Source organism: Choloepus didactylus, chromosome 10, assembly GCF_015220235.1.
Source record: "Choloepus didactylus isolate mChoDid1 chromosome 10, mChoDid1.pri, whole genome shotgun sequence".
Taxonomy (NCBI): Eukaryota; Metazoa; Chordata; class Mammalia; order Pilosa; family Megalonychidae; genus Choloepus; species Choloepus didactylus.
Window position 1 is genome coordinate 108,054,733 of NC_051316.1, and position 20,901 is coordinate 108,075,633.

The 20,901-nt window shown below is 43.3% G+C and overlaps 1 protein-coding gene across 3 annotated transcripts in view; it reads left to right on the forward strand.

The window, feature by feature from the left end:
* The first annotated feature begins 3,347 nt into the window (after positions 1–3,347).
* Positions 3,348–20,901, forward strand: part of TNFSF8 (TNF superfamily member 8) — a 48,696-nt gene continuing 31,142 nt past the window's right edge. For all 3 annotated transcript variants that reach the window (XM_037797322.1, XM_037797321.1, XM_037797320.1), the window contains exons 1-2: positions 3,348–3,842; positions 12,785–12,827. In XM_037797322.1, coding sequence (XP_037653250.1) covers positions 3,648–3,842; positions 12,785–12,827 — 238 coding nt within the window. In that variant the 5' untranslated portion in view covers positions 3,348–3,647. The remainder of the gene's footprint in view (positions 3,843–12,784; positions 12,828–20,901) is intronic.

Sequence of the window (20,901 nt, forward strand, 5' to 3'; positions counted from 1 at the left end):
TGACAAATTAGTTCTGTTTTCCCACTGAGTTGCAGGTACTGCAGCCACACCTCAGCAACTAGTAACTGGTTGAGAGGAGGCTGGTGGCCAAGCTCACACGGCCATGCTGGAATGTAAAGGCCAGTGGGCAGCCAAGTGCACCACCTGGAGAGCATGGGCAGATGGGGGACAGCTGAGAAAGGAGAGGCAAATATGCCATCATCCAATTCCTTCCTCTGAGCCACCATTTTAGAGCTTTCTCTTTCCACAAACACAAAGTCAGTCAACACAAGCACTGGTTGAGAGTTGACCACAAGTCCCAGCATCCAGTAAGGCTTGGTGGGATTCAAGGATTCAAAAGTCTGGGAAAAGCAGTCTGCCCTCACCCCAGGGAGCCTCAGTCTCCCGGGAAAGGCAAAATTCACGCATATTCTCACACTTGACAGTCCTAAATCAAGGGAAGTAGCTACTTAGATATGAGCTTATGTGGCATGGAGATAAAGGGTTCCTGAAGAGGGTCTTTCACTCATGAGGTTGGGCAGGCTTTGCTGGAGAAGATGAGGCAGGCTGGCAGGCACCTGGAAAGTCAGGAAAGATCTGAAGCAGCAGTGGAAGGGGGAGGACAACATCAGAGGAAATCTGGATGCACCTGGAATATTAGCAGAGAGAGGATAAGAAGGCAAAGAGGAGACTTCTAAACTTGTCTCTACCCCTTGTGAACTCCACCGAGTCATTCCCATTTCTAGGTCTGTTTCCTTGTTTGGGAAGAGTCAGGGCTCATCCAGAAGTTTTCCAGTTTTTTTCCATCTCAGAGGATCTCCAGTTCAGAAAAAGGTGAACGAGGAGAAGAACCCATCCCTCCTCCTTGTCCCAACCCTGCTTCTGGCAGAGCAGCTCCTCTTTCTTACATCTTTACACTCCTTACACAGTTTCACTTCCAGAAAGAAGTTGAAAACCACTCAAGAAGAAACTCTATATAAAGGCTCTTTCCATGTGCAAATTGGGTAGCTGAATAGAAGAAAGAAGCCAGTTAGCACATGGGATGGTACCCACTAAGCTGGGTTAGATTCTAGAGCAGCTTGGAAGACAAAAAAGAGTTAGACCAATTGGGGCGGGGGCGGGGGGGACAGGACTAGGGAACCAGTGAAAGTTCCTGAATAGAAGAGTGCCACCTAAAAGGTATGAAATCTGGCCCACAAGCTGCTAGAGAAACAAACTGACCTGAAAATCTCAACTGCTCAGAAGGTTCTGAGTGAAAAACAAAGGGCGATTTTCCCCCATGTCAGCCTTCCCTCCCAGGACACTGTACTGTATGCAAAACGGGTAACTGTAAGACAAACATTTTTTTCCACTGCCCTTCTCAGCCCCATGGGCCTTCAGGAAGACCGGCACTTCAAGCAAAGCCTTTTTATTTTTCAACACCCACAGCTTCCATTCAACAATCAGAAGTTTTCCACTTTCATCAAAGAGGTTGAACCCAGAGGGCCAAGGGAGGAGCTGGTTCTCAGCAGCTCTGGGCAGATTTGAGGGCCCCCTGCTACCCACTCACTGCCTGTGCCCACCACAGGACTCAGCTTTCACCCCAAATCAGCCATTGCACACACACCCAAAACACTGGCTTCTTTCATTCCCTCCTGAATTACCAGACCAAATGAATGTGTACACCCACTTCTTCCAAAACTCAGAACAATTTGGGTTCAAGAGGACCCCAACCTCCTCACTTGTAAAATAGGTATACTGCCAACCACTTGTCTTAGCCAAAGAAAACAATTCTGCTTCCTTCTCCAGGATCTATGATCTCACTTGGATCTACTAGGAAGGGAAATGACATCCAGACCAATTCCCAGAGGCTGATACAACTGGTGAGTCTCAGAAATTTTGGATCTATGCAAGGGTGGCAGTGATAAAAAAAAACCCAAGCTTGACCAATACATTTCCTTAGGAGGGTCTGAGTTAACCATTGGCTCTCGGAGCTATACTACAGCCAAAAACTGAGCATAAAGGGAGGAGTTCTACAAATAATTGGCTACTTCCCAGTTTCAAGCATCCACATCTGGAGACAGTGGCTCTGTACTGATTCACATTTTAAGATGAGGTTTTGAAATTGAGAGTCGGCCAGGGAGATCCCCTGCCTCAGTCATTAGTAACCAGAGATGTGTGACCTAGCTCTGTCCCCCAGAGAACCGATGTATTTTATCTATCTAAATTCCAGATTAGCTCATGGAACCACTTGGACATTTAAAAGGAATGGCTCTAAATCATCCACCAAGGCTACTCCCATTTACAAAGCACGGTTACATCATCAAGCCATTTGATCTTCATAATGACTGTCATTGCAGTGTCCTTAGCCCATTTTACAGATGGACAAAGGGAAGGACATAAGGACTTGTTGAGGGACCCAAGGCTAATAAGATGTAGGGCTGAGAAAGAAAGTCAGCTTTTCACTTCAAGTGCAGTAAAGGTTGAATGAGATTGCATGGGCTTTGGGGCAAGGCACGTATGGATTGCACCCAAGCTCTTTCATTGCCCAACATTTGTGAGAGTAAGTATCATCTCTGAGCCTCAATTTTCCCATCCTGCATAACAGAAATAAATAACTTGCCGCAGAGGGTAGAGGTGAGAGTAGAATGGGGCAATATATGTAAAGCTCCTAGCACTGTACCTGTAACAGAGAAGGTCCAAATACAGGAGTCTCACACACACACATACACACACACACAACATACACCACAAACACACACATACATGCATACAGCACATACCACAAGCACAAAGAACGCACAACATATACCACACACATACAACACACACACACAACACACACATAACACACCACATATACATACACCCCAGACATTCCATTCCACACCACCTTCCCACCCCCATTCCCCCCACCCCTTCACCGCAAATTCCTTCCCCTTTTCATGAGTTTTATGACAGGCCCGGGTTGATCTGCAAATTTAACAGATCCCAAAGCATTCTGCAGGAGTTTTTGTTCAGCAGGTCAGTGTTCCTGGATTCCTGCTCTGCCACAGTATTGCAGAACCTGTCCCCAAATTTCATGCTGCCGAGAGCTTGTCCCCATTTGGATAAATCTCCACATTGGTGGGCTCTTCCTTCCCAAGTAGTGTTTCCAGTTTCCACCAGGGGCTGATATTATTAGACCAAAGCCTTTTGAGTCACTACTGAAGTCAAAAGCGTCCAGTCTTCCCGAGACCCAGCAAAGAGGCATCTGATGAGGTCTTCCCAGCAGCAGACCTCGCTGAAGAGAATGTGCAGCCTCTCAAGCAGGAAGGAGTTTCGTGGTGAAACAGAAGTCTCTTTGTGCACACGCACACACACACACACACACACACACACACACCACATGGCAGGGGAACCGTCATTTTCCTACGCGCCCTCTGACATCAGCCACCTTCTCTGTAGCTAGTTTCTCTGCTCTCAAATTAATCCCTGGCAATGAAAAATGAACCTCTCCCCCACCCTTGCCGACGCCTTTTGCCTCACGCCCCCAGAAAAGGGTTTCTTCACAAGGCAGCCGATGAAGGTTTTTTTCCAAGTCACGTGATCCAGGATGCAGGGGAGAATCCTTCTTGGAACAGAGATGGGCCGAGAACCGACTCAGATGAGGAGAGATAAGGTGTGATGCGGGGAAGGCTATATAAAGAATGGACCCCGGGCTGCCACAGACACTCAACACGGTGGCCCCCACTCAAGACACAGCCATGCACGTGCCGCCAGGCTCTGTTGCCAGCCACTTGGGACCCCCGATCCGGAGCTACTTCTGTTTCACCACAGCCACCCTGGCTCTGTGTCTCATTTTTGCTGTGGCAACCGTCATGGTGTTGGTAGTTCGGAGATCGGTAAGTGAATTCCTTCGCCTTAGCCTTTCCTTTCTGATTTATGTTCAGTTTCCCCCAGAAAGAGCCTTAGTGAGACAAAAAAAAAAAAAAAAACTAGGTGTTGAGAGAGAAAAATAAACATATCATGTAGAGAACTGGAGAGAAGAAACAGGAACCCAACTCTCTGAAATAATTTGGCTTTTCAAAGGAAATATTTGCTAAGCCGTCATCTCGACACGTTCCAGACCCATGTGAGCCAAAAGGGTGGAGGGCAGCTGTTGGCCTTTAGAAATTGAGATTTAAATCTTGCTATGCCAGAGACCCATATCAAGGAAGGAAGCAATAAGGAAACTTGATAATATGTTTGCACAACTTGTTATCAAGTCTTCAAGGCTTTAAGACCAGGTTCTCTGCCCAAATGTCCCCGAGGTTTCAGAGGCTTCATCCATTAACAAAAGTTTTGAACAAGGAGCTAAGTTTCAGAGGTCAAAGTCATAAAGGGAGGGCGGCAAGAGAGAAGACCAAAGCTCCTTAGAACTTTGGGCATTTCAGCATTAACCCATGAGGGAAATTAAAAACTTGCCCCTGCTTTGAAGAGCTTAGAATGTCACAAGGAACACAGAGTGCAGAGGCATAAAATAGAAATACTTTTAACATCTGTTCCCCCAAAGCTCCTCAGAATACTAAAATTATAAGTAATCATGAAGTGTACACTGTACAGGGTAAAGTTGTCTCAGGAGACTTACTTTGTTGGAAATAAATGGTAAGATTTGCTTCTGAAAACAGAAGAGATGAAAAAGGAATTTTCTTCACATTTTAGGAGACCTGAATGTATAGAGAGCCCATCAGTATGTATTTTATTGAAAGTACTGGGCTGATCACATATATTGCTCATGAATTTTTAATGACGTATTGTTGTTGTTGTTGTTCTTAACGGACAGATAATTTAAGAATGGTACTCCCCACCCCCAACCCTGCCAAAGCAAGAACCTCTGTTTTTATTCCTTCATAGCACCCATTTCTCATGGTATAGCAATCCTGCAGAATTTGTTCTGGGTTTCCTCCTGTTGTCTAATGGCAAATGCTCTTTAACTTCTTGATTGTAAAAAAGAATTAGGTTTTAATAGGCTTTGGTATCCATTTCTCAAGTGTCTATAAGCTTTGAAATTTAAATAAATGTTGAAGCTCACATATCCATAAAAGTGAAAGGAAACAGAATTCTTAACGTTTGATTTAGATAATGGAATTTGTAAAACTTGTAATTTAATGGGCTTATCTACAGCTACTAAGAATAATGCTCTTGAAAACATTCTAGGGCACTCTAATTTGGAGTAAACTAGAAGCAGTCATGGCATAACAGTGGCCAAAGAAAAGAAATTGAAGTGGATTTTAAGAAGTTCTTTGGTTAAGGGATTCAGATAGAACTACTAAGAAAAAGAAGGAGGAGGAGAAGAAGGAGAAGGAAAAAGAGAGGGAGGGAGAAAAGGAGAGAGAAAGAGAGAAAGAGAAGGAAAGAAGGAAAGAAAGAAAAAGAAAAGACAGTATGTTTGTTGGGGAGGGAAGGTTGCTAGATAAAGCTAGAGAGAGCTCCAGAATGGTCCTCATTCAAATCCAACTTTTAGTAAAATTGATTCCTTCCATGACACTGGACTGGATCTTTCTGGCTCCTTTTCACTAATGTGGAGAATGAGAACCAGAGAAGGGACAGGACTTGAACTAAGTCTCATCCTGAGAAAGTGGTAGAGGAAAGATTACTTGAGCTTTTCCTTCGTCAATATAGACAACCACAGAAACCCTAAGAAACTTTGTTCCCACTCCTCTCTTGAGAGCCTTATCTTCTTGTGTTTCCATTTTCTTTGACTTACCCTTCATGTTTGGATAGGAATGGATTCATTTCACAATCTGTATGATTTGGCATGCTGTGGTTTCTTAGCCTGAGAAACACCAGTCTCTTGCTTAAAAGCTAAGGCCCACAATATTAATAGTAATAGTGATATTGTGTTAAGTGCTTTCAACATTTCATTTTCAATAGATTGTTCAGACATTAACCACTAGAAGAACTAAGACAAAAGAGTTATCCTTTTGAGCTTGAATGATCAAGGAAGGCTTCCTGCAGGAAGAGAGAATGTAGGCTGACTTGAAGACAGGTAGAATTTAGATAAGTAAGGAGACTCTAGGAAAGAAATCTATGGGAGAGACCCACAAAACTTAAACGTACAACTCCCTTACTGAAAATGGAATGGGTTGATTGCCACATAACCCTCAATGTGTGAGGCTGTCCTAGCTATGGATGGGGGCAGGGGTGAAGGACCGTGAAAACAATTGTCTTACTGGCCTAAGAAGTCACAGTTCTAGATCAAAAGGTACATGTGCAGATGCAATTTAAAAAAAGATAAGTCATAATCTATACAGTAAGTGATGGGAGATAGGCACACAAGGTTACATAAATCTAGGATTTTACAGGCAGATTTGGCAAAAAATTTCACTGGAGATGGGAGTTTCAGATTGGCATGAAAAACACATATGTTTGAAAAAGGTGAAGAAGGAAAATGAAAGGATAGGGCATGCCTGGCCAATGGAACATCATGAGCAAATTCTCAAGAAGAGAAGATGTAGGGCATGGAGAAAAATCAACAAAGATTGCCTTGAGATTTGGATTGAAGCTCAAATAACTCCAAGGTCAAACTCATTGAGAAAGATCAAGAAGGATTCTAAACACTGAGAATATAGCCTTAAACAAAACAAAACAACCAACCAAAAATCCCTGCTCATGTTGCTTATGGAACTTACTTTCTAGTGATGTCTTCAAAGTCTCTGCGGCAGTTGTATTTTGTTTTGTTTAAATTTAAACCACTATATTTATTATAAAATATTACATTCACATGGTTTAAGAAAAGTAAACAGTAAACCAGGGTAAAGAAAGAAAAGTAAAAGTCCCCCACACCCTCCCCACCTACCCACCAATCCCTCTTCCCTGAGATAATCCCCATTAACACGTTCATGAGTGTCCTTCCAAAAATCTTGTGCATCTACACTACAACTATATAGTACACATGTCATTATAGTAAAAATTTCACACTTGCTCTATTCACTAGAGAGTATCTACTGGAGAACCTTCCATATCAATACACAAAAGTCCATCTCATTCTTTTGAAAAGCTGCATAGTATTCTATTTTATGGATGCTTTATAATTCATTTTATTTGTGCCTAGTGAGGTTCACATGCTTTTCTCTAAAATTTTTGCACATCTGCAAGTATACCTCCAGGATAAATTCCTAGTGGTGGGAATGGAATGTATATTTTCACTTCCATAAATAGTCACTTGGTCCCCAAAGAGATTGTACCAATATACTGTTGGGGAAGTAAAAGTCCAACCAACAGGCAGAAACAACATCACATCATTATGGAAAGAAAGAAAATTGGTTTACTATTGAGTAAGCATAAGAGACATGCATTTAGGTAACCTGCAAGAGAATACAAAGTGAGAATGAAGCTTCACACAATTATATGGAAAAGCAAAAAATAAAGTAAAACTTTTCTTATCTCCTCAAGAGGCAGAATCATTCGATGAGATGTGTTCCTAGATTAACCTCAGAGGTATGTGCTTTTATTTCCAGGGACTAAGAGTTCCTCATCCTCAAAAACACCTTTGTAATTATAAACTGAAGACTTCTAATGATAAAACTAGTGCCTCTTGAGAGATCCATTTACATTTAAAAGGTTAAAGCAAGGATGAGGATGCTTTCAATAAGACCCTTTCAAGAGAAAAAGAGAAAACAGCTGCCTTCGTTTTCTTTTTTAATTATTTATCTTTGAAATTCCACTCTACCTCCCCACCAACAGCAGAGCTGAGAGCAGGTTTAGGGGTAGTAATTGGTAGTGGCAGTGGTGTTTGTGTGGGGTATTCTGTTTGTTTTTAAGCTGAGATAAAATATAAGGGTGAGTTGAAATGCCCGGTGATACTTCCCTTTACCCAATTACTTTCTGCACATGGCATTCATTTAACTTATCAATCCAAAGAAATGGTCACTGAGAATCTTCGCAGGAGCCAGCCCTGCATTGGGCTGTGAGGAAAAGACTCAAGTGGACAGAACAGAAACCCTATTTTCTGGGAACTCTGCCAATTGAGGAGGTGAAGTCTGGGTTCCGGGCAGAGTGGCACAGAATGCTACAGACCAGAAGAGGAGGAGGCAATTTCTGCTTCGGATAAGAGAGGACTTTGCAAAGAGCTGGAATGGAAGCCAGGCCTCCAAAAATTAGAAAGATCATTTTTTATGTCTAAGGTTTGATTTTGAAAATTTTCAAGTCTACAGAAAAGCAGAACCTTCTACCTAGATTCATAATGAATGACTATTTTGTCATATCTGTGCTCTCTATATGTGTGTGTGTGTATAGATATACACACACACACATATATATACATATATTATGAAAGGAACTTGCAGACATCATGACCCTTCACCACATATACTTCACCCCTATCTCCTACTTACCGCAATGCTATTATCATAGCTGAGTTAATGTTAATTCAGTACTGTCACCTAATAATAGCATACAGTCCATGTTTAAATTTCTCCATGTGTCCAAAAATGTCTTTTATAGCTTTTTGTTTTGTTTGGGAATCCAGAATCCAATCTAGGTGTATGTACTGCATTTTGTTATGTCTAGTTTAATCCAGAACATTGCTATTTAAAGGATGGTCCTGGGGACTTGTTAGAAATTCAACATCTCACACATTCTAACAAGATCCTCAGGTGATTGGTACATACACTACAGTTTGAGAAGCACTGGTCTAACAATTGCCCTGGGCTTTTTTGTTTGTTTTTCACGGCATTGACATTTTTGAAGGTCCAGGCAAGTTCTGTCATAGAATGTTTCACAGTCTGGATTTGTCTTTATATTATATTCAGATGAAACATTTTTGGTGAGAATAGTTCATAGGTAACATTATATACTGCTTATTGTGGCCCATCTCAAGCCATATGTCAGTTTGTCCCATCATCAGGTTGGTTTTGGCGTTCCTTGATGATACTTACCTGAATCAGTGAAGGTGTTGGGAGCTGAAGAATGATGATTGTCTAATTCTTTCATTCTTCTTACATTTATTAGCTAGAAGGATGGTGACAGGTGGAGGTGGATGAGACAGGGCATTCCAGGTGAAGCCAAAAAGTAGCAGAGGGAAGGCAAGCCCAGGAGTGAGGAGAGTAATGGTGGGCTTGGAAGAGAAGTCAGTCCAGACTGTTTGGAGTGACAGGACATAGGGCTAGATGACAAGAAGTATTGATAGAACAGGCTAGGGTGACAGGATACCATCACCGTCTTCGGAGTAGGAAGCAGATTTCCTGTACCCATATCTGAGTCCAACTCTGTGATCAGCCTCCTTCTTGGAGACAGAAGGCTTCAAGTGTTCTGATTGCCTGAGTGATGTAGTTAAGTCCTCAAGGTGTCGTCAGTGGCTCATCAGCATTGACATCACCTGGGAGCATGTTAGAACTGCAAAACCTAAGGCTTTACTCCACAGCTACTGAATCAGAATCTGCATCTTTACAGGATCCCCAGTGATTGGTATGCCCTTTAAAGTGTGAGAAGCTATAAGCTACCTTGGTCCAATTCGTACTTTTTCTGGTCATTTTCAATCAAAGAGGGCATCTTTAGTGAAGAGCAAATTTGAGAGCTGATTGCCCCATCATTGTTCTGTGAAAAGAGATGAGATTTTGAAGTATTGGAGCAAATTAAACAGATCATTAGGGTCAAAATAGTAACCCAAATAGCTACCATTTTCAAAAGCTTAGTAACACTTTATATACAATACCTTATCATATCCACAACCAGCCAGTGAAGGAAAGAATGATTAGCTCTCTGATTATAGTAGCTAAAGGAAAGGCAGAATCAATCCCAGGCAGAGAAGATGATTGAGACTGTGTTGTTTCTCCTGGAGGGGAACAGCTTAAATATGACCGTTTCTCCCTCCACACACAGAAAGAACGTTTTTATTGTTAGGGATATCCATCAGATACCCACAGAGTCTGAAAAAAGAGGAAGTACACTTAAATTAAAAACATGAAGATGAAGTTTCCTGAGCTACTCAATGGAGCTGAGAATGTCATCTTGGGAAGGTCCATTTGCTTGTGTGTTTCTAGTGTGTGTGCTGCTCACTCAAAGTCAAGTCACGGAGCAAGATACATTTCTCCAGCCAGGACCCAAATCCCCAGGCAAGATTTGGGAGAAAATTCTAGGGCCATGAGGCACTGTTCCCAAAGAGGAGTTGGTGGGCACCTCTTAGCATAGTGTCTGCAATATGCATAGCCTCCTTTAAATTTTAACAGTCATCCTCTCTTTATACCCTGCTTCTCCACTCCCAAATGCAAGAACTTCTTACCAAAAATGAGAATGAACTTCCCTATGCTCATCTTCTGAAGACAGCATCTTTCTAGAGGCAGTGCTAAAAGCCCAGGAGAATTCCAGTCCAGAATCTGACACTGACTCATGAGTGCCTTGGTTTCCTCCTCTGTAAAATTAGCTTACGGGACCAAAAGATGTCTACTTCCCCTTCTGGCTTTGATCCTGTGACTCTTGTCCACTGTTGGCAGCCAGGGGAAGCTGTGGAGCCCTCGCCCCTAGAGCCCTTAAAAAAGGAATAGTCTTGCACTCTGTCTTGGATTCCTTGAGCCCTGTATGAAGGTTTAAGCAGTAGGATCCCTTCCCCTACTAAGATGCTTTGTCTTTGGCATCCACCCATTTGAAGTTAGGGAACCAGAAAGCACAGTCTTCCATGACCCCAGATATGATTTAGGTTCACCTCTTGATACTGTCTCTCACAATCTTCCTACTCGAAGTGTGGACTTGCACATCAGCATCACTTGAGAACTCATCAGAAGTAGACTCTCAGACTCCACTCAAACCTACTATATCAGAATTTGCATTTTAACAAGATCCCCAGTGATTCATTATGCACATAGAAATTTGAAAAATACTTTCTTTACAGCACTCTTGGTTCTTTTCCCTCACAGCATTTACCCCAATTTGCAACTGAAATGACATATTTATTCGTACTTCTTAATGATTGCCTCCTGTGCTAAACCATAAAACCTATGAGAATGTCTTCCAATGACTAATGCACATACCAGGTATGCATTCCACACATGTTGAGTGATTCTCTGGTAGTCTCTCAATTGCTATTGGCCTCTGAGATGCCTCTCTGATTTTACTGCTCTAGCTTCTCTCGTTGTCCTTGGATACTGCCCTGGGTAGCTGATGGAGTCAACAATCTTGGTACCACAATTAAATGTAGATGCTTTTCTTTCTGCAACTGCATATCACACTAATCAATGGTCACGTAGACACTTATTAAATCTTGAAATGCTGCTGACTTGTAGAGGCAATGTGAAGGGAAATTTTGTGATGTCAGGTTTTCCTGTGAACTGCAAGTGTAATTGAGAAGCAACAGATATATAGCCTTGTTAGTTATGGTAAGCAGCTTTTAACTAAAGAAATGAAGTCATAGAACATTAGAGCAGAGAGAGAAAGCCTTGTAGGTCAAGTCCATCTTTCTTCCCATGAAAGCTGGGGCCCCAAAGATTAAACTGACCTCCCCCAGTATCCAGATTCCAGCCATGCCAGGACTTGGACTCCAGGAGGCTTCTTTGACTCATTACCACACACTCAAGCTGGAGAAGAGATCCATTTATCAGAAAACAAGCCATCAGTGGAAGGCAAGGGTCAGAGCTTCTAAAGAAACAAAGTCAAGGGAAACTCAAGATTGTTCTAGTTGTTTGGACAGAACAATAAGAAAACAAAATGAGGGTAACTGCTAATTTCCTGCTTTGGCAGAGGTTGGGAAGCTGGGTTTTCACCATGTAAATGCTCACACCTTTCTAGGTCTTTATTAAATATTGCAATTCAGTGCACCGTAGGAAATCCTAATCTGGGTAGGTGAAAGATGACTAAGATACCTCATTTCTTATTGGCAGGACACCTGAGGAGGGTCTCCATTCCTGAGGTGGGGAGAAGAGGGAGGGGGATTAGGGGTGAATCAATTAGTCACTGAGGAATTTATTAGGGGAGAAGAGCTGTGCTTTAGTCTGCTCCTGTTGCTGACTTGCTCAGAGCACCCGAACCTGACCTCCCTCTAATGGCCCCCAGCCGCAGCCCAGGAGCCTCTCCTTCAGCAGACAATCTGTTTTTACCTGCCTCTTACATACCTGTTTAAGTATTAATATATATTTTTCATGTTTATTCTGTAAACTATTGTATAATATAAATATATGACATACGTTTATATTTACTTCTATTATATATTTATAAATATTTGTAAATAACTTCAGAATATAAATTTATAATAAATCCATGAGGTGAAGGACTCAATTTTTAGATTTATGATATCCTCACAATGCTAGGCACGTAAACATTCAATTACTTCAGAATTTCCAACCATAGACAAGATAGAGATGTACCTTCCCAGGTATGTTTGCAATGTACTTTCACTATGTGATGAATCAAATATGGGGGGAAAAAACATACATATTTATACACCATACATGATTGTTCTTATGTCGACTGAGAAGAAAAAGAATAACACAGGTGAAGGGGAAAAGCACTGAACTGGGTATTAAGAGCCCTAGCTTTGGGTCCCTAAGATGCTGTAAACTTACTTGTGACCTTAGGCAAGTCATTTTACTTTTCTCAGCCCCAAGTTCCTAGCCTGTGAAATGTGGATAATAATCCTTGTTATTCTGATAGGCAAATCTTGTGCATTTCCGATAGGCAGGTTGTCAAGAAAATTAATGAGAAAGCCAATTGTAAACTGTCAGTGAATTAACTTTTAAAACTTGAGAGTCAGATTGATGGTGCATTCTAAATTCCACATTATTTTGAAGACAACCTAAATGGAAAAGAAAAAGATAAGTTTTTTTTGACTGAATGTCATCCTCATGTGTCTTGTTTTCTCTTTCTTTTCCTCCAGGACTACATCCCCAACCAACCTGACAACATCCCCCTTAAAGGAGGTAAGACCTTGAAATTGGGAGTAAATGTGTCGTGAATCATCCAGATGACGTCATAAGGTGTGGTGGCCAACCAACAACCAGAAACACTACAACAGTGCCCCACAGTAGGGTGGCAGGGGTGGAGAGGGGGCTCAGGGCTGAGCAGATGCATCTGGGGTCATCTAAGTAGCCTCTGATCAATACTCTCATCCCCACCAGTCTCCCAGCAGCCCTTGGCATTCCTGTTACTGAAAATCCCTACCCCTGGTGTAGAAAATTGCATGGGTGTTGACTGGAACACAAAGCAGCATTGTGATGTGCTTGAAATCTGGAGTGAGTGGATGTGAGTATGAGTCTTGGCTCGATTTCCCACCTGGGAGCCTCAGTTCCTCATCTACTAAATGGGGATAATAATACCCACCTCATGGAATATTGGAGAAGACAATCTGATCTCATCCATAAATTCCTTGGCATGGCGATCAGCACACAGTAATCATTGAACAACCAGTAATAGCCAAAATGCAGAATGAAGTTCAGGATTTGTGAAAACAGGCTTCCTCCCCATCCTACACATCACTAAACTCAATAGCCTCAGAGGGGTGAGATGCAGAGCTCCGTTGACACTGAAGAAGAAATCCTTGAGATCATCTGGTTAATGTTTTCTCTGTGCAGAGGAGGAAAAGTGAGGCCAGAAAGGGAAGGTGTCTTTCCTAAGGTCACATAGGTCAAACCTAGAACCCAGATATCCTCATTTCTAACCTGCATTCTTTCCACCCAAGAGTATTGCCCCCATCTCAGTCCTTTCATCTTCAGAACCTGGATAGCAAGCACAGCTGGATAACCAAACAACTCAGAGGAAACAGTAAAGGAGAGGGGATGGGTGGGCATAGACACCTGTGGGGAAAATGTCCTTGGGACCAGATAACGCAGAGGTCTGAACACAGCTCTTCATGCCAATGGTACGAGGTTGTAGTTTTCCTTCAGGAAACCCTTGGCAATGCCTTTCCTGCTGTCTGTTGGCCAGGCTTAGAAATTAGTGGTAAAAGGCCCCACACGGACAAGCATTCTGGATCTTTCAAGGCAGACTAATAATCACAGCTTTGTCAACAATATCTTAATTTTGGCTGGAGTTAGTTGGTGCATGAACACAATGCCTGCTTAAACAATCAAACTAATGCAAAAAGGAACACGGTATAACACAGAGGATGGAAAAATTTGCTGTCAAGAGCCAGACAGTAAATACTTTAGGCTTTGCAGGCCATGAAGTCTCTGTTACAATTACTCAACTCTGTCGCTATAGTGCTAAAGCAGCCGTAGACTTGCTTATCCCTTAGTAGAAACAGAACAGGTCCCACCTCAACTGGGATTTTCCAAATAAGCTAGGAAATTTTCATTTTTTGAGAGGGGGAGTTGATTCTTAACATGAACATGATCACAACCACAAGGATAGTTCTGATGCAGCAATGTGATCTTGATTGCTCTGAATCCCAGTTTCCTCGCCTGCAAAGCAAGCACTTCAGTCCTGGGTGGCCGAGCACAAGCAACTTAACTGAGTGTTGGCCCCATAGGAAAGTTTTCATCAGTCCACAGTGGAATGAGAAAAAAAGGATGTTAGCCCATTTTTTTTTTACACAACCGATTTTGTTTAATGTAGGGGTACTTCTTTCCACTGAGAGTATATCCTTCCTACATTTTTTGATGGTAAAAATGTCCTTTCTTTCATAACACAAAGATGATAGAGTTGAGACTTAAGTTGGTTTTCTTTCTGTCATAGTTATTTTGTTTTGTTTTCCTGGCCATGAGGGGCAAAATAAAAATCTGCCCACTCTGTGTTGGTCCCTGAATTTTCATTTTGGAGAGCCATTTCTTTGGAATATGAAGTCCAGAGTTTTGGGAACCACAGTCTAGCTCTCTTGTCAGGTCCCTTCCTATCTGGGCCATGACTGTGAATACTGGAACACAAAGCAATTCAAAACCAATCTCCAATTACAAATTCAATGTTTCCTCCCCTACATTTCAAAATGCTCACAGTCATCCCCACCAGGGCTCTGAAACTTTTGTAAAAGAACCTTCCTGTACCTCTCTTTGGTTGACTGATCTTCAGTCCTGCGACTGAGCTACTGGGGATTAGTGGTCCTTTTCTGCAGATGAGAAACAGAAGCCCAGGGATTCGCGGTGACTTACCCAAGGTCACAGCGGGAGTCAGTGGTGGAGCAAAGATCAGAATCCAGAGCTCTCCCTAGTCCTGTTGCATGACATGTTTTCACCATGAGAGTCGATGACTTGCTATTTATTGGTCCTGGACTTTATCCCACCATAATGAGAGTCTACACTTTCCTTAATTCAACAAACTATAGAGAAGCAGGGCCACTGCAGCAGGGTGGGAGTTGAGAATATTAACTTAGAGCAAGACCTGGGTCCAGAACTGAACTCAAAACCAGCATCCTGTGCCTCTTTGGACAAGCTCTTTCTCCTCTTGGCCTCATCCGTAACATCCCAGCAAAGTACTAAATGAACTGCTTTAACACTTTACGATAGTATATTCATCATGCTTAATAATATAGAGGGAAAAAACTCAACAATAATCTGATGGAAATATGAAGCCATGGCCTCCTTCCCCAACACACCCATCTTAAATAGTCACAAGCAACAATTTGTCCCTTTTGAAAAAGCCATTGCCAGATATTCAGGGCAAAGGCAAGTCATGCCCCCTGGGAGGAAGTGCCAGGGGCAGCAAGAGGTTTTTGTCCCTGGGGAGGACAAGGGCAGGAACCAGAAACCTTCTAGGGGGCCCTGTGCCCCTGGCTGGTGGAACCTGCTGCCCATCATAAGCAAGTCCAGAGCCTGGGGAGGCAGGGCCACGTGTGCACGCTTAGCTGCAGGGATACTACAGCAGACCGAGCCTCTTTTGTAACAAAAGGATTTCTGTGTCTTAACACTCAGAAATTCCCAGCTGGGGGCTGGGAGGAGAGCCTTTCACTGCACCCTTCTCCCCTCTAGGTCTTAGTTTTCTCATCTAGAAACAGGCTAATTAGGACTCCCGCATGGAACTGCCATGAGCATGAAATGTGGCAGCAGGCATAACCTGTGCCTGCCATGGGGCTGAGCCTACATCCCTTGGGCACAGGGCCCACCTCTTCTTTCAGATCCAAGTAAAATGGCTCTAGCCCATCCCACATATCTTGGGAAACCAAAAGGGGTGGGGAGGGGGGAAAGTAAGGCTTTCCCTTGTCCCTTCTTCTTCCAATCTTCTGCTTCCACTAAATTTTGAATCTCACATATGCTCATGCTCTGTGGCTTGTTTGCCCAAACCACAGACTACAACCATGCTTGCCTTGATTTCCCCAAAGTTCCAACAGCACCCAGCATTTGTGTGCAGCAAAGTTTGCAGCAGCGTTTAGGGTTTGTAGAGAAGCTGATAGGGCTTATATTACATCATGACGTGCCACAGCCCACAATGTTCTCGAAAGACCTCAACCATTCCAGCCAGGGGAGTTTCTCAAGGGACATCTCTCCTCCCCGGGCTTCAGCATTCTGCCATGTGCGCTAACCTCCTGTCCTTCCCATCTGTTTCTGTGTCCTCTTCCTCCCCATTCCCAGGTCCCCCCTCCCACTTCCTTTCACAAACTGTACAGAAACTCACATTCCACTGACTTTATTTTGCAGAATGATCTTGGTCCCTTGGTCTCACCCCCAGGCCTTCCCAACATACCCTGGGACCTTTCCAAAACAAAACACTCTCCAACTAAATGACAGTTCTTACCTCCACAAGAGGAATTTCGTAGTCAATTTTTAAAATAGCTTTCTTTTTCTCCCCCTAATTACATATGTACAGGCATTTGACAGAGTGGAAATAATTGACATTGATGGGGTACTCTCCCTGTGTGCCCAGCACCATGCTGGGGGCATTACAATTCACTCATTCCATCTTCAGTCCTCACAACAACCCCTGAAGGATCATTATTAACACTATTTTATAGGTAAGGAAACTGAAGCACAGAGAGGTTTATTAACTTGCCTAAGATTTTGTAGCTAGTAAGTAATGGGGCAAGACTTCAAATCCAGAACGAGCCACCCTGGAGCCCTTACACTTACCCACAATCACGTCATCCAATACAGAGTAAAACTCAGCACTGTGCTTCCTTCCAATGCCTGGCTGGCTCTCCAAGTCTAGGAATCCATCCAGCACTCCGGGGCTGCTTCTACACCTGCTCTCCCAGCTGTTGGTTTTCATGTCTCTGCGATGTACTTTGATATCGAGCTCTGGGGCAGAGAGGGCCATTAGGAAGACCACACTCATGGGTGTTTGGAGAGGTGGAGAGGTGGAAAAAAGGAAAGGGCTGTGGCAGATCTAGAGGCTAATTTGAAGCCCTAGCCTTGCAGCCGATTATGCGGCCTTGGATGACTTCTTCCCACTGCCTGCCAGTTAGAAGAGGTGTCTACCTTTCCTGGGAATGTCACCTGGCCTCCAATGCCCAGGGGCTCGTTGAGGTCCTCAGGAAGTTGAAACACTAGATAGACCACCTGTGGGTTCTGACAACCTCTTCAGCACATTCCCCACTCTCACCTGAATTCAATCTTCAGCTGAAGATGTGGAACAAAAGCAGAGAGCTGGATTGGAATTTGAGATACCTACATTCCAGTCCTGGTTTTGAGGGACTTGAGCAACTCACTTTCCCTCTCAGGGAAATGTGGATGAGGGTAGGGGCAAGACTAAGACCTCCCCTGGCATGGATTTTGCTTTGGATATAACATTCCATCAATTGAACAAATATCTTAGGTTTCTTCAATCATTTTACCATTCTAATATTTTACGATTCTTGCATAGCTTGGCAGGCTATACCCCCTTCCACCAGTAAAAGGCAGATGTAGACATCAAAGGAGACCAAAGGAGTTTGGCTGGATGATCTTATCTAGTGAACCCGCCCCTATAGAATTAATAAAAGCTGCCCACTGGAGGCAAAGTAACCAACCAAGTGGACTGGCTACTCCCAATACCCAGCTGTCCCTGAAGCTGTATGGCTGAGGCCCAGATGGCCAACCCCACCAGGGTGTCACACTGGTAGTGCGAAAGGCAAGGTAGAAGGGCAAGGGCCTCCCTCCTCCTTACAACCCTCCCCCTGAAAAGACTGAAAACTAGCAGAGACTCACTCTTCTCGGGGGGATTGATACAGGTCTAGACTGTGGCTCATCATCAACTTTTTTCCCAGCAAGTGGGAGTGCTTTCACTCAGAGGGTGAATTGCTTGTCAGAGAATTCCAGGCCTCAGAGAGGCTATTTGCTACTCCATTTACTTTACAAACACTCACATCACTAATCTCACTGCCTTTCTCTTAAGGCAGAGCAAAGAGGAATCAGGGATAGCGCTACATGAAATAAACTAGAATGGACCACACAGAATCAAGTGAAACAGGGTTCCAGGGAGGCCTCCCAGATTGCCAAAGCCTTATCTACCATCCCTGCCACTGAGAGAAGAGGGGAGGGAAGGAGCAGGAGGAGAGGAGAAGAAACAAAAAGAAAAGGAGAGAAAATATTCAGACCACTGAGATACATGTGAAATTTTATCCTTGAATTTATCACATACAGTTCACAAGTCTCTGAATCCAGAGAGCTCACACTTCCCCACCTGTCACATACTTTGGGGAAGGGAGGAAGGGAAGGAGGGAGGGAGAGAGGAAGGAAAGAAGGAAGGAAGGAAGAGATCATGGGAAGGAGGGAGGGAGAGAAGAGAAGAAAAGAGAGAAAGAGAGGGAAGGTAAGAAAAGATGAAAGCAAGCAAGGAGGCCTGATCTTCAAATCGGTTTCATTATGTAGCTCATTCATGCTCTCTGGACTCAATATGTGTTGGCTTAAATTCCTACAAGCCAAGCACTGGCCCAGGGAAGGACAGTCAACTATTACTGAGAATATCTGGCGTGGTAGACCCCAGGCTCATAGCTATGCATTATCTCATTTCATCCTCCCAACAACTCTTCAGGAGAGGTTTTGTTACTAGTCTCACTTTTGCAGAAGGAAAAGGAAACTCAAAAAGGCTGAGTGACTTGTGCAAGGTCATGCAGCTAGTAAGAGTCAGAGGTGGAATTTGAACCCAAGTCTGTCTGATTCCCAAGCTTAACTTCCTAAATGTGTCACCATACGTCTGTATCTAGAATAGCTAGGAAGTGTTTTTAAAAGTTATCAAAAGTGTTAGTAGAGTTTACCAGTTGACTGCAGACTCACTTTTCCATTTAAACTATGGACTTTAAAACTACTTCTTAAATACCCTGATAATATTGATCCAACCTATATTTTGGTATAGATGAATTCCAAGGAAGCATCCATAGAATCAGATAGGCCTATCTTGTATATTGCCAATAGATCAGTACTCAGTTTGTGTTTACTGATCTCCTTCAGTGGGCTTGTCATGGAGCACACTGGGATGGGTATTCCCTAAAGGCTTTTGGTAAGTCCAGGGTCACCCAGTTGTCCTTCGTTTAACAAAAGTTTCATCCTGGAGTTCATTTCTCCATTCCCAGTTGACTTGGTGGAATCAAGGAAATTGTCAAGTGGAAGCCATTTGGAATAAGCCTTAAGGTTAAGGGATCCACTTTGATCACAAATCCTATTGAGAACAGAGAGACTCTTTCCCAGAAATTACTGCTGTGATTGTGGATATTCTAGTGGAGGGAAGGAATTCAGAAGTCAGGAGATGGTAGATGCAGTCGTTGGGATGATCCTCTTCTCCTTAGAAGGGGTCAAATGTTTTCAACAGATGGAGGGAGAATTCTGCACACTCTTCTGGAAGCATCAGATGGCTTCAAACAGGTACATAATTGAGAAACTCCGATCTATCTGATAATACCATGAGCTTTGCTTTAATGAACATTTCATCAGCCAGATCACCCTGCTAAGGGTATTGCTAAGCTGTGCCACTATAATATCAAGGATAAAAGGAGGAAGGGAGAAAGGAACTACCCTTTGCTGAGTGTCTAAGCCAGGTACTGCACCAGCGACTTCACATCCGTTATCTCATTGCATCTTAACCACACCCATACATTCAGGATGATTGTTACTATCCCCATTTTACAGATGCAGTAACTGAGGCCCAGTGAGAGAAAATGACAGGCCTCAAAGCCCTGAGCATATCCTAGGTGCTCTTTTTGAAGTGAACTGTGTCTGACTTGTCCTGACATCAAACTTGCTATAGAGCTGAGGGTACTTGGCACTCAGACCTATCTATACCTGCTGGCCTGAAGGATCAAGGTGATTTTCTTTGCCTCTCTAGAAGCACCTTGTGCATTGTTGTGTCTTTATGAGTGACTTTACAGAGTTCAGCACGTGGGCCTAAAGTCAACAACTTTCTCTCAGAAGGCTCATTGGTGCCTGTTTTCCCATCACTTCTATCTGTCTTGTCAGTTTTCAGTTTCAGGGTCTATGGTGACTGGTAACCCACTCCTGCCAGCATTTAACCCTCTGCTAAACAACACGGGAGAGAGCACTGGACTAAGAGTCAGGAGTCCTGTGTTCTAAACCTGGCAGTGCCAATAACCCACTGTGGGATCTTGAGCAAGACCCTCAGTATCCTGGGTTCTCACCAATTACAAAGCAGGATCTTGGTTAACCTGGCATCTGGGCCCTTTCAGGTCTAAAATGTTGATATCTCAAGGTAGGGTCCAGTCTTAAAATTTCCATAATCCTGACCTTCTAGAACATGGCCTTTTCAACTGTTTTGAGCAACCTCTCTCTCCCTATCTCTTCTCTCTGTGCAACTGGCCAGAAGGGGCATAGCTTTCTCTCTAGGTTCCCGAACAAAGCCCAAGAAAGGTCCACGATCCTTCAAGAAGAGGCTAAAGCTTGGGAAGACCGCTTGCAAGTCTTTCCCATCTGAAGGTTTTGGTCCTTAGAAGGACTCACAGCATGTTTGATTTGTATGAAAGAAAAAATGCCCCAGAGAAGGCGAACAGGGTCCTGGGCTCAGGTTCCACCTCTGTTACTAACTAGCCAGGTGACCTAGGACAAATCTGCCATGGGGACAACTTTGGGAACCCATGTATTACATGTTTACAAACCTGTACCAGGTGATTTCTCAGTGAATTTCCATTTCTGTGAACCACGC